Here is a 13,535-nt window from a genome sequence, read left to right as displayed (position 1 = left end):
GCCTCCTTTCTGGCAACCAGGAACACTCAGAACATAGAAATGAATGACTTTAGACAGTGGGATTTGGGGTGAAAACCCATCTCTCAGTCTCTAAAGGGAATCTGAGTAAATCCTCTGCAGTGACGGCCTCGGGCGGTGTCTTCTGCAGGAGGCTTAGGAACAAGGTTGAGATAAGCTCTTAGCTCTAACTCAGACAACCGGGCCGCCATGAATGTAATAGGAATATGGCTTTTCTTTCTTTCAAAGCCTCCTAACTGGCTTTCCTTTCTTTGAAAACCTGATAACTTGTCATTTTGAAAATGAAATCTCTCTTTACTCTTGTGATCATCCAAGATTTTATTCTTACGTTTCTTGTTTCCTGTTAATATGCTCAGTGATTTCATTCACTTACGTTGCTTCAACCATCACCCCCTGCCGATCATTACCTCTAAGCCCAACTTTCTTCTCCACCTACAGCCTTGCATTTTCCAACTGCCTTTTGGCAGCATGCAGCGCATATGATAAAAGAGACCCAGTATCTTTTATCAGTCTGGTACACCCAAAAGGATCGAGTGGTTGGATATTGAGAGAGATCTGGATTCTGGGAGACTGGGAGCAGGCAGGAGATGAGCCTGGTTGCATCATGGGGGCAGACAGGAAAGGATATGCGCCAATAGGAGAGATGAGGTCAGGGTCTTCTATGCACCTGCAAATACCAGAGAGGTGCAGTTTGTGTGCCTGGGGAAACATGTAATGAGATATTCTTCATTTACACCTACCACTCTGAATCTGAAGAAAGAACCTCACTAGAAATCAAGGGTGAAATATGCCTCCTAGAAGAAGAAGGGTATGGAAAACAAAATTCATTCATTGGAAACTACCTTCCTATGGAAGGCAAAGGGGTCGGAATCTTCTGCAGTGTTCTGTGAGGGAATGTTGACCTCACCTGTTTTCAGAGCTCCTGATCCCACACCCTGTGGCTATACTTTTCCTTGGCTGGAGAGGATAGGAAACCTCACCTCTTCCCACGCAGGGCACAGTGCAAACTTACAAAGCTCATTTAAACCAAAACACTAAGGAATGAACAGCTGACATTTCTGACAAAACTTGACACCTGATCCTAAAAAATCAATATGAATGAAATCAAAAAGCATTACCAATCTCAAGCCTCAAGTTTGGCTTGCACTTGCCTGCTAATAATGGATACCTGATTATAGTGGCTTAGAGAAATTGGAAGTTAAATCTCACAAAGAAGTCCAAAGATACCCAATCCAGGGCCAGTACGATTGCTCCTCATTAGATAGCCTCATTCCTCTCTTTTTCCATCCTAAACACTGGCTGCCATCTTTGAAGTTACTTTATGGTGCAGTGTGCCAATTGTCGTTGGAGCCATCGTATTTTGATTCCAAGCAGGAAGCATGAAAGCAACAGGGGGAAGGCAAAGGGCATCTTCAGCTATCTGATCCCTTTTTAGAGAGCTTTTCCAGGAGGTCCATCCAACAACTTCCACTTCGATCTCATTGATCAGAACTTAGTTACATAGCTATCCCGAGGCTGGGTAATGTGGTCTTCAGCAGGCACAGTGCCACCCTGGTTAAAATGGGTTTTTGTTCCTAAGAAAGAAGAAAATGAGTATGGGGTAGACAACCTAGTGTCTGCCATGCAAAGGGAGGCTAGTTGACGTAGAACTCCAGAAAGTTTAGATAAGAATGTCTGTGAGGCTGGAACGCAGGGCAATAAGGAATGGAGATGCAAGAGAGGTCCAAAGATGGTCTTGGCCTCATGAGTCTTCCCCTTTCCTCCTTAGCCTGGTGCTCTCCATCAATGGGCAGAAGGTACGGGCTGCCCAGGGCAATTCAGTCTGGTGTCCCAAGGCTTAGGGAACTGGCTTTTGAGAGCTGTTACCCTGCATGCACCAAGGGACAATGGGTTTTTCAGACCATTCATGAGAACCAAAGTTTTCTTTAACCTAAGAATGATGGTAGATGATTTAACATCTACTGTGTTACTCTACACAGATATTTGAAAATGGCAACTCATCCAGCCCTTTCAAAATATAATTTGATTCATGGGGTGCCTGGGTGGCTCAGTTGGTTAAGCCACTGCCTTCAGCTCAGGTCATGATCCTGGAGTCCTGGGATCGAGTCCTGCATCGGGCTCCCTGCTCGGCGGGGAGTCTGCTTCTCCCTCTGACCCTCTTCCCTCTCGTGCTCTCTCTCTCTCTTATTCTCTCTCTCTCTCAAATAAATAAATAAAATCTTTAAAAAAAATATATATATATATATATAATTTGATTCAAATATGTAAGATACTTAGGGGCAAGACAACTTTTAGGAAATGACTGAATTCTACCTCAATTTAGCCTTCTTGCTGCCACTGTGAAATTCTTAACTTGGTCTGGTTTTTAATTTAAAAAAAAAATGAGTAATGTTATTTATAGGGAACTTCTAAACCATTTCAGAGGGCATAAGAAATGTTTGGTCTCTGCCCATACACTTTAAAAGAGTGAAAAATATATTGTCTTCCAAATTTCATTCATAAAACTGGCTTTGAGAGGAAAAGATGTGAGCCCTGAACTGTTTTTAGAGCACTCCATATTTCAGAGGCTTGACAATGACAAGTGTCAATGAAAGATTAGATGTCATACTGACCAAGACTTTTCTAGTCTTGCTAGCCTCATAGATTAAAGGAGGCCTGTTCCAAAATAGAGTGTAACCTTAATCACCTCATCTGTTTAAAAAAGGAAAAAAAAAAAAAAAACCTTTGACAAATTTGAAATGTTGTTTTCCAACATCTGTTTGCAAAGATAATCCTTGAATCCTTTGGTAAAATGGAGACAATTATTGTTAAGTCCTTCAAAAATATCTACAATTACATGCCTACACAATGTAAGGAGTACACTGATACTTAGTCTCTCTGAAGACTCCCTTCATGTGGGAATATAGTTTTATCTGGATAAGTGTGCACAGCTGATGTGGGTATAATTTTTAATGTGACTGTTTTCATCATTACTGAATTTCATTTGCATATTCATTTGCTTTTCACCTCAGATCTAACTGGCTTAAAAGTCCTAATGCTGACTCTGACCAGCTCTTCCGCATGGTGGCAGAGGTCTTCATCCTGTGGTGTAAATCTCACGTAAGGAACATGTGGGCCCTGGGTTTAGAGATGGCTGAAAGGTACAGACCTCCGAAAACATTCTTATAATGTTGGCTTTTTTATTTCCCCCCACTTAGAACTTCAAGAGGGAAGAGCAAAATTTTGTGATTCAGAATGAAATTAATAATTTGGCATTTTTAACTGGAGACAGCAAAAGCAAGATGTCGAAAGTAAGTCCATTGAAATCAATTCCAAAGACTCTTCGATCTTGACCTAAGTTATGTATCTTGGATGTATGAAGGGATTAGCTCCATACTGAATTTAGGTCAAACCACGAAAACCAGCAGTCTATACTGTTGTTTCTTTGAGAATGAGCCGGAAGAAACTGCTCTCAAATAAGCATGGTCATCACATTTTCTGAATAAATAGCTGCTTGTATATCAAAAAGTTTAATTTTCAAGACTTGCCTAAGGCATTCAAGAGGTCTCCCAAACCAAAGCTGCTGTTAGTTGTTTTTAAATAGAACTACTTCCGGTGTAGTGAGCTGCAAAACTACACACGTCTAGAGCCACCTTTCGATTAACTGTGAGGAAATTACCTTGCTTTGAAGACTTCATTAGCACATGTTCTTACAGTAAGCTTGTTTTCCTCCTATCTGGAACATCCAGTTTATTTCAGTTGTGCTGACCTCTTAATGCCTTCTGTTTATTTTCCATGTGGGTTGCATTCAGAAACCCAAAGTTTGTCCATTCCCTGCAGGAAATCTTTAAAAGAGGACATATGGGATATCTGTTTGAGAAAAAGAGCAACTTACAGGGAGGAACGTAGCAGGAATACAGGAGGGGGACCTGGCCTCCCAGCTCCTCTTGAATCAGCTCTGCACAGGGAGGCTTTGCTATTTGGATTGTAAAGAATTCTCAGACCCACTCTTCAGGTGCACATACATACATACAAGACTTAGTTAAAGGTGATGTTTTGTTACCAGCTGTTATGGCTTACTCTTGACCCTGTTCCCTTGAGAAGTGTGCCTCAGTGAGGGTTGACTGTATATGTCAAGTATAAGTGACATGTAATACCTGAGATGTGCGTCTCTCTCATTGCTGGTATAGTGCTGCCTTTGAGGAACATGAAGGTGCAGTGTGCATGGGGACCCCTCAGAAGTGAAAATCAGTACTGGAAAGATGGCAGTCAGTGGTTTGTAGCAAAGCCTTTGGAGCATCTTTCCAAATAACCATTTGGGATGAAGACCTGTGTATGTGAAGCTGCAGACAAGGGGCTGGTATAACAATCAAAACTGAAAATTTCAGCACCCAAAACTTCACCACGTGTGCCTAGCTCTAGTCAGCTGCCATCTCTCTGAACTTTCCACCCCTTCTGTCTTTTAGCTGTGTTGACACTAACACTTCTTCCAGCATCCAAAAATTGACTCTGAGCGTTTAGAATCTGCTATTCACTGTTTAATAAAGTTTGGCATATAAAATTGTACATATACAAAGTAGAGAGATCAGAAGTATATATTCATATTCAAAGGAGTCTTTGCTGCAAAGGAACTTTCCTTAAGGTGGATCCTTTTTGCTTTAGATAATTTTTGTTTGATTTTCCAAAATTCATTTTGCATTCAACTTCTGGCAAACACATCTGCTGCTCATGTGAGATACATAAAGATAGGATCTTTCAGACTCCTGATCCTTGGACATTTATATTAAATTCCCTCTGAAGGGTCTTCTTACAGCCATCATTGGCTCTCCTTTTGCTCCATCCACCTACAGAAAGTCAGTAAATCCTAGACAGATTTTATGCTACCTTCACCTTGGGGTAGAGCCGCTGGCTCTGGACTGAACCAGCTAGCATCCATTGTTACTGTCAGCGGATGGCAGCAAAGCAATGGAAATGACTCTGATGTAAGGATTTGGATCCCAGATGAGCAGAAATGGCAAAGACATCTCAGTGCACTGGTGATCAGTGGTTACTTAGGACCCTTAGGTTTACACTTGGAAAGAGATGAGGTGACAGGTGATGACATTTCAAAACTAACCTACTAACAAACTAACTGGAAATTCTGTTCATTCACATTGCTGAATGAGGAAAAGGGTATGTTTGTCTTGTCAGAGGAAAGTCATATTCAGAATCTGTGCATCTTTCCTATTGGTAAGGTCCATCTATAGGGGCAAACACTTTCATTTCATTCCCATTGACCTTGTATGCCAGTTTTTCCTGAGCTACATGAAAAACGGTCAACATTACAGTATAGTGAATGTGAGGACGGGCCCCAGATATTAAATAACATTTACCATGCTCCTCAGGGTAACAGATATTCCTATTGATCCTGTTGCCTCAGTTGAGACACAAAGTGTAGTAGTAAGTAGGACTAGAGACTGAAAGGAAGCTAAGTCCCACCCTTGGGCCCAGCCATTGACTAAATGTATGGCCTTGCATCATTTGTTTAACTCCTCTGGGCCCCAATTTACCAATCTGTAGAACGGGCTTGAGCTTACTACCTGACTCCTCCCAGCTCTATCAGGATGCTGTTTAAAAGTCAGTTTTAAACTGCATCTCTAGACTAGAGATAAATGCAGCACATTCTTTCAGATGGAGGCCCCTTTACCCTGCCTCCAGGAAACAGCAACTCATAGCCACTTCTGGTATTCTTTGGAGGTAGAACTACATATGAGAGAATGGGAAGGAGGTTTTCTTACTCTGTTTAATCCCCATCGCCTTTTACTTCCTGAAATTAGATGCTCTCTCTACTCCCTAATCTGAATGGTCAGCTGTGCTTGCTTTTATCTCCACTCTGAACTGAATTCTGGTGTTGTATAAATGAAGTTGGCCTCAGTGCATATGGCAGTTGTTGCAAAGGCCTGTGTACTGGAATGCTGCATGCCTACACACACTGCACATGCCATTGCAGATGGAAAGGAGGAAGAAGCAAAATATACAATGGGCCACACTATTTATACTTGATTAACTGAAGATTGGTGCAAAGATGCATAATTCTTCTGGCAATGAAGACGGGTTTTTTTTTTTTTGAAAGCTCATTGTATATTTTCTTTATATAACACCAGCTTGCAAATGTATGTTAAGCTAAATGTAACTAAGCTGAGCAAGTGTTTTTGTTTTGTTTTGTTTTGTTTTTAAACTTGTTTTGTTTTCTGGAAAAATGGCAGCAGCTTCCTCGGAGGGGAATGGTAAGTTAGAACGTGTTTAGCCCAAGAAATGCCAGTCTCTTGACCAAGATGATGAGTAAAAACAGAGTTGTAAGGCAGGAAGTATTAGAGTGCCTCATTGTTGAAAGCCTCTCCATCCCATGAGTGTGATTTCAGTGTATTGACAAAGGACAGGGAAGAGTTTAGAGGGTATCTTTGAGATTGTCCAGGGTATTCAGACTTACATGTGGGAGTTTGCTTCTTACACCTATCTCCCCTGTTGCTCAGTCTCCTCTCTCTCATGCCCTCCACCACCCACCTCTTTCACTTTGTATTCCTCTAGCACTTGGGGAACTCCCATGCTCTCCCCTCCCCTCCTCTCTGTCTCTCTCGGTGTCTCCATCTCCCTCTTGGCCACCTCTTCTCCCCTCTTGCTCTTCTCTACTCTTCCTTCCCCCATCCTTCCCTTCTTTGCTTTCTCTCTCTGTTGCTTTCTCATTCTCAGACTGGCTTCTGGAAATTCATCTTTCCTCCTAATATCTAATGTTGGGTTGACTTGTCTTTCCTTCACTTACCCTGTTAGGTGGGGATAAGTACTCCATATGGTACAGGCTTGCCTGTTTTTAGAAGCCTCTCCCTGTGCTGTCTCAGTGCAACACACCACCCACCGTGTCCTTCTCAAATTTCCTTTCCCTTAAGGGTCTGTGTTTTGTCCTTATATTCACACATAAAATCATCTGTTTGATCATAAACTGCTGGTGATAATGTGTAGGGGAGTTCTAGGAATTCATAAATTTCTCTTTGGAAAATAAAAAATTTCAGTAGATAAGAAAAGCACTTCCAGCATAACTAGCATTAGGGAAACGCATTGAGTTAACCGATCTTAGCAGTATGTGAAGAAAAAAAATATAGACCTCTATCGTGAGAGGCTGTGACCAAAGATATATTTGAAGGTCACAGCACAGGAAGGGAGATGCTCCATCCTTCGGGCTGTGGGGCAATCCTGAATTACCCTGGATATTCCTAGAGCACTTCTTTTTAGCAAACGTCTTTTTTGTGGAAGCACACATATTGCCCCTTAGCTCAGTTCTTCCTTCTCTTCTCGCAACCACAGATCTGCTGGAGGTGATAATGTGGTGGGTGGAAGGAAGAAAGAAAATTGGGGTCTTTGGTTACATCACAAATTACCTACAGCCCACTCAGGTGAAAGGTGGGAGGTTGGAGGGGAAAGGCTCTAGATCTGAAGGGTTTGTGTGCGTGGCCAGACCCAAAGCCCACCTGGGTCTGAGCAGCACACGCTGGGGAGGCTAGTCTTCAAGATGACCTTGCCTTGGGGGTGGATTGCTTGCTTTGGGTGTAAGTCCTTTTGACCAAATTAACTTCCATCCTAACCTCCCCCTCACTCTTCATGCCATGCTCTACTGGCTTCCAGAACTGTTGAGTTTCTGTTGTGTTGGCTGAGAAATGGGGGCTAAGAAGCTATGACTAACATGTGCTACCTTATGCCTTGGACCCTTGCTTTTACTGACTGACTCTTCTCCTTGTTTCTTTTCTTTTGTCTTCCCACACAGGCCATGCAAGTAAAGGTACAGGTCAAATGCATGACGTGTCTTTTCTGTCCTAGTATTAGAGATGCCAGGCTCTGGCCACCCTCTGCACTGTGATCACCATGGGGGTGGTACAGAATGGAACTTCCCACCTGGAGGTCCCCCAGGCCTGCTCCAGGGAAGACACCTGCCCGTCAATGAGTGAATGTAGGCCTACCCACCCTTGGAATGGGGAAGCCGGGGAAGCCAGCCAAGCCTCGCCCTAACCGAGGTCTCCTTGCTATCTCTGCTCCCTACCCCAGCTGCCCACTCTGCAGCCAGCACACTGACAGAGATAGGGGCACCAACAGGGCATGAGAGCTCAGGAGGCTCACTCCTCTGCTGTGCCATGCAGGCTCAGAATCCTATGTGCCGTCAGTGGCCCCAGTCCTTTCACACCGTACATCTCTACCTCTTGTGCAAGGCTCCCACAGTTCAAAGAGTTTTCCAAGGACTAACCTTCAGGATTTGAAATCAGATAACCATGTGTTTTTGCACAACATGTGCATATGGTGAAATAAACCCTGGGTTTATTTCCAGTAACCCATATAGATTATAACACAGAAATATTTCTCTCTATTCATTAATGTGCGTTTGCTGCCATTATCACAAACTCCCTGCCCTAAGATATGTGGCAGAGAAAGGGAGATGGTCAGGAACCAGGTCACTTGCAGCTCTGAGTTAGAAAAGGGAAATGAAACCATGTCCAGGTAGGCTTGGGTCTGGATGTTGACTCAGATGCTTACCTGCTGTGTGAACTTGGAAAAATCACTTACCTTCCCTGAGCATCATGTTCTCATTTCTATAACTGCCTTGTTTGTGTATCAGTGTTATTGGGAGGATTAGAAATTTTATTTAAGTAGGAGGCACATTGGAGTCACATTATATATGCAGCATTTGTAATAAGAGCAACTTGAGATTGGCCCAATAAAATAGAATGAGCAAAAATTATTTGAAGTGCATCAAGTCTACACAGTTACATTTTGCATATTTACTTGATTATATTCGGCGGCATGTTACTATTCACCTTTTACATTTATATGTACAGGACACCTCATAGTTTACACAAAATCAAGTTCTATCCTTTATGGATGATTTTCAAGGGTAATGGAGACTGTAAATGAGTTTTGCCTTAGGTACAACCTTTAGAATTCTGTGCCTGATGGTAGAACACGTAAAGAACCTAGCAAGCGCTCAGTGAATGAGAGAGCTCTTCGAGGTGTTTGTGTGAACCAGCTTTCACTTTCCGCCGCATTCTAGAACACAAGAAGCTGCCTTCTGTTAGCTTCATTTCTTACCCCCTGCTCATATTTCTCCCCGCCCCCTCTGCCTGCTGTCCTGGGCCCGACCTGCTGTTTTGGAGCACCAGGCACAAGGTGCCCTGCAACCAGTAGAATTGTCTGGCGGTGACTGGCCAGCCTGGGTTTTGCTGGCAAGGAACTTCGCTGTGGTTGTGATGTAACCTCCTGAAGGTACAGAAATCACAGCCATTTTAAGAGTGTCCGTTAATAATTATGAACCTCTTTCACGCTTTAAAAGTAACTTAAAGAGATCAGTCCCAAGGCAGTGTGGATTCTTACCCTCCTGTTCTCTCAGAAGACCAGTGCCTCGTAAGATGAATGCTGCTCCAGCTCAGGGCCCCAGGTCTTACGTGCCCGTTCCAGGAGAGGCGTCTGGCCTCCCCCCTGCTCTCAGAGCCCTAGGTCTGTATGTCAGCATAAACCGCAGCACTGCCCCCTCCTCCTGCAGACATTCCAGGGCCACCTCACGGAGCAAAGCTTCAGTGAGCGCCATTTCTCCTTCCCTCACAGTCCCCGACTTCATCCTCTGCTTCCGGCTACCCAGCAAGCCCCCACCCCCCCCACCCCGCCGCCGGAGGCACAGCCCTGCAAGTGAGGTACCAGGTGGGCAGCATGCTCTTTCAGAGGCTAACCTCACAAAAATCCGGTCACAGCAGGGCTGTCTCCTGGAGCCTACCCACACGGCCGTGTGTGGCGGCCACTGAGGGCTCTCGGTTGGGTGGCTCAGCGCAGTGCCTTGAACTCCCTCAGAAACCTACTGCTCCACGGGGTGGCCCTTGCTGGGTAGTCTCTCCCCATGAGGGGTGAGGCGGCATAAACAGAAGAAGGGCAGCCTCTCGCAGACTTGGGGAGTTCTGTTTTCCTCGGTGCTCCTCCAAGCTTTCCCAGCCAGATCCCAAAGCAGCCCTACTCTGGGACTTCCCTTTTCCCGTGAGAATCTGCACTGCCTCGAGGCGGAGGTTTGAGTGGGACGTGGTGCTCCAAAACACGAGCTTCAGCCCTGACCGCAGAGCAGTTCTACGGGAGACACTCTTCCACGTATTTACGGACACCCCAGCATCAGGCTTCTCCATGCTTTTCTAAGACCCTTTTATCCGTTATCGAATCATTCCTTTTGAAAAACGCCAGCTGGTTTGTTCACTTGGCCCAGAAACAAGCGAGCCAAGCCTGTAGGCGTCCGTGGTGTGTGTCCGCTTACGTGGTCCTGTGAGCATGCGCACAAGGAGAGGGCTCAGGAGCGGGGCGGGTCTTTGATGGCCACGCGGATGTCTTCAAGACGCTCCTTTCACTGTGCGGTGAAGTGTAGGAAGGCCCACCTGTACCGACAGGGCCACGAGGAGGCACGCTGCCTCCAAGGTGAGGCCGTTCCTTTCAGAATCACTGAGCCCCTCTGTTTATTTCAACCTCATTTCCTAGTCTGGAGGACAGGACCAGGAACGGAAGAAGACAAAGCGGAGGGGAGACTTGTATTCCATCCAGACCTCTCTCATCGTGGCTGCGCTCAAGAAAATGCTGCCCATTGGTTTGAATATGTGCACGCCAGGCGATCAGGAGCTAATCTCCCTGGCCAAATCTCGATACAGCTATGTAAGTCACGCGCCTGCTCTGGCTGAGAACGTAACACAGAACGTAATACAGGTGGTGGTGGTGGTGGTGATGGTGGTGGCTGCGGCTGCTCAGCTTCTGAAGGGTTCGTCCTCCTTCCCCGGGGCTCGGGGGATGGGATGGGGGTGGGGCCAATGAACAGAAACCAAGGTGCACACCCGCAACACAGCCCCATCTTTAAAGCTGGTTTGAGAGCCCTTTGGACAAGTCTGTCATTTTTCTTCTTTTGTTCTTATAATAAAGATCCCAGCAAAACTGTCCATTTGCTTGTCCATCCCTCCCTGCGCCCTACTTTACATTTCCATAGTGACCTCGAGAAATAAAATTTAACATCTCTTTCCACAGAGGGACACAGATGAAGAGGTGAAGGAACATCTGCGGAATAACCTGCACCTGCAGGAGAAGGTGATGTAGCAGGAAGACAGAACTCAGGCAGGCTTCCCTTTGGCTGTAGGGTGCCATCCTTCCATTTAGTTTACTAATGTTCTCTTTAATGTGTTCTAAAAACAGTCTCTGAGTACTGGTGTTTAATTGGTAGGGCTAGCTCTCTGCCTTTAATTTTCACTTTTGTTTGGGGGTGCGGGAAAGAGTTTTTGCCCTTAATTTTTGTTCTTTCCTTTGCTGTTGCAAAGAGGATGCAAAGAGGCATTGAATGAAGCATGTCTTCCCACCTACCAGTGTGTGAACCTCCAGCCATAGCAGGGGGTTAGATTAGGTCTCAAATTTACTGACTGTGAGCCTTGTTAAACAGTGAAATGGACACCTGGGAGAGTTTTAGCACATCCTGATCTAGAGATTTGGAAACAAAGTAACTCAATTAAAGTTGGTATAAACCAAAACAAACAAACAAACTTTGATTTTAAAGTCTGTTTGAGATTTTTTTCCCAGGCCTGTGAATCTGAATGACTCTTTCCTCAGATATACTATGCCCTAAGATGGAGGATTAAGCTGACACAAACAGCCACTTCTTTCCATCCCGAACATAGGGGATAGTGGGGAAAATATACTACCAAAAAAAACAGTAAAAAGAAATCCCAAGTGCCAGAATAAAGACAGACACTCTTAATCACAGGAATGAGGAGACATTGATGCGATTGGGAAAACTCAGAGCTTTCTGAACCAGATATGTAACCTAGAGGCTGGGGTTTTTAATAACCTTAAAGGAAGAAAAGTGTGGGACCTAACTACCCATGCTGTGCACAAATGCAGAATAAGAAACTTACATAAAATTAACCTTAAACCAGTAAAACCTATAAATCTCCTGTAGAGACAACCATAAAACTACTTGGAGACTCTCCACCTCTTAGAATATGGTCTGACATGCCAATAAATAAAACTCCTCCTGAAGCCAAAGGGGGAAAAAAAAAAAGGCATGAAAGAAAATCCACTACCATTAGAGAGTCAGAAAATGCAACAAAGGGAAGAATTCAAGCCTAAGGAACTGCAGAAAGCAATTTAAAAATAAGTGTGGTTGAACTTAAAGAGCTAAACATAGCAGTAATATCTATAAAGCAAGACTTGGACATTATTATTATTTTTTTAAGTAATCTGTATATTGAACATGGGGCTCAAACTCACAACGCCAAGATCAAGAGGTGCATGCTTCAGCAACTGAGCCAGCCCCTGGACATTATTTTTTTTTTTTTAAAGGAGAGTGGATATGGGATTGAAAAAAAGCCATATAGCAATTACAAAAATTAAAAGTATTCAGTGACATTAAAAATCCAATTAATAGGTTAAAAAAACAGGCTAGGCACAGCTGAAAAGAGAATTTAGGAATTGGAAGATTGCTTTCAGGAAATTAGAATGCAGTACAGAGAGAAAGGGATGGAAATATGACAAGAGTTAAGAGATGCAGGGTGCCTGGGTGGCTCAGTTGGTTGAGTGACTGCCTTCGGCTTGGGTCATGATCCTGGAGTCCCAGGATCAAGTCCTGCATCAGGCTCCCTGCTCGGCAGGGAGTCTGCTTCTCCCGCTGACCCTCTTCCCTCTCGTGCTATCTCTCATTCTCTCTCTCTCAAATAAATAAATAAAATCTTTAAAAAAAAAAGTTAAGAGATGCAGGCTAGAATGAGCAGTTCCTATATAGATCTACAATGTTTCAATGAAGGTAATAGAGAAAATGAGAAAGAAGCAATAATACAAGAGTCTTGATTCCTCTGGAACCATGTGAGGAGTAAAGACTTTTTCAGTACAAGATTGCTCACCTGGTGTGTGCTTTAATTTTCAGTCTGATGACCCAGCAGTAAAGTGGCAGCTGAACCTCTACAAAGATGTTTTAAAGAGTGAAGAACCTTTCAATCCAGAAAAGACTGTAGAGCGTGTTCAGAGAATTTCGGCAGCTGTCTTCCACCTGGAGCAGGTAAGGAGCATCTACCTGAGGACTGAGGAAGCAAGACCACCCTGGAGAATGTAAAGCTCCTCTCCACGCTCTGCTCTTAGGAGTGTTCTCATAAGACCCAAAACAAGGAACAAGAATCATCCCAGCTCACCCCCAAATGTCATCTTGGTGCCTCATGGTAGCAGACTCCTCAATTCTTTCCCTTCCGAGTTTTTTACAGATTTTTTCCATTAGATCAAATGACCCATTCAAATCCCCTACCCAGTTGTAAAACTGCTCTTAGGTAATAAACGTCCAAAAGCAGTTTGGAGAAGGAAGACAACCTCAATCAGACCTCCACAAACCCAATCATTTGCTGCTGGGTACCTTCTGCTGACTGTAGTTGAGAAATCAAGATTCTTCAGGATTGAGAAGTATGGGCTATAGGCGACTACCTCCTGCCATGCAGTTAGCCTAGTGTGCACCTACCCATGTGGTTTTT

General features: G+C 44.2%; 1 protein-coding gene across 1 annotated transcript in view; it reads left to right on the top strand.

Annotated features, from left to right (window-relative positions):
- RYR3 (ryanodine receptor 3) overlaps positions 1-13,535 on the top strand; it is a 364,573-nt gene that overhangs the window by 306,288 nt on the left and 44,750 nt on the right. Inside the window, exons 69-74 of the mRNA XM_088025080.1 lie at positions 3,030-3,117; positions 3,216-3,308; positions 7,793-7,807; positions 10,525-10,695; positions 11,059-11,118; positions 12,944-13,075. Coding sequence (XP_087881206.1) covers positions 3,030-3,117; positions 3,216-3,308; positions 7,793-7,807; positions 10,525-10,695; positions 11,059-11,118; positions 12,944-13,075 — 559 coding nt within the window. The remainder of the gene's footprint in view (positions 1-3,029; positions 3,118-3,215; positions 3,309-7,792; positions 7,808-10,524; positions 10,696-11,058; positions 11,119-12,943; positions 13,076-13,535) is intronic.

The sequence above is a fragment of the Eumetopias jubatus genome, unplaced genomic scaffold (genome assembly GCF_037043125.1).
Source record: "Eumetopias jubatus isolate StellerSeaLion01/CBP00866 unplaced genomic scaffold, mEumJub1_p1.0 scaffold_7, whole genome shotgun sequence".
Classification (NCBI taxonomy): domain Eukaryota; kingdom Metazoa; phylum Chordata; class Mammalia; order Carnivora; family Otariidae; genus Eumetopias; species Eumetopias jubatus.
This window is presented reverse-complemented; position numbering and strand designations above follow the sequence as displayed.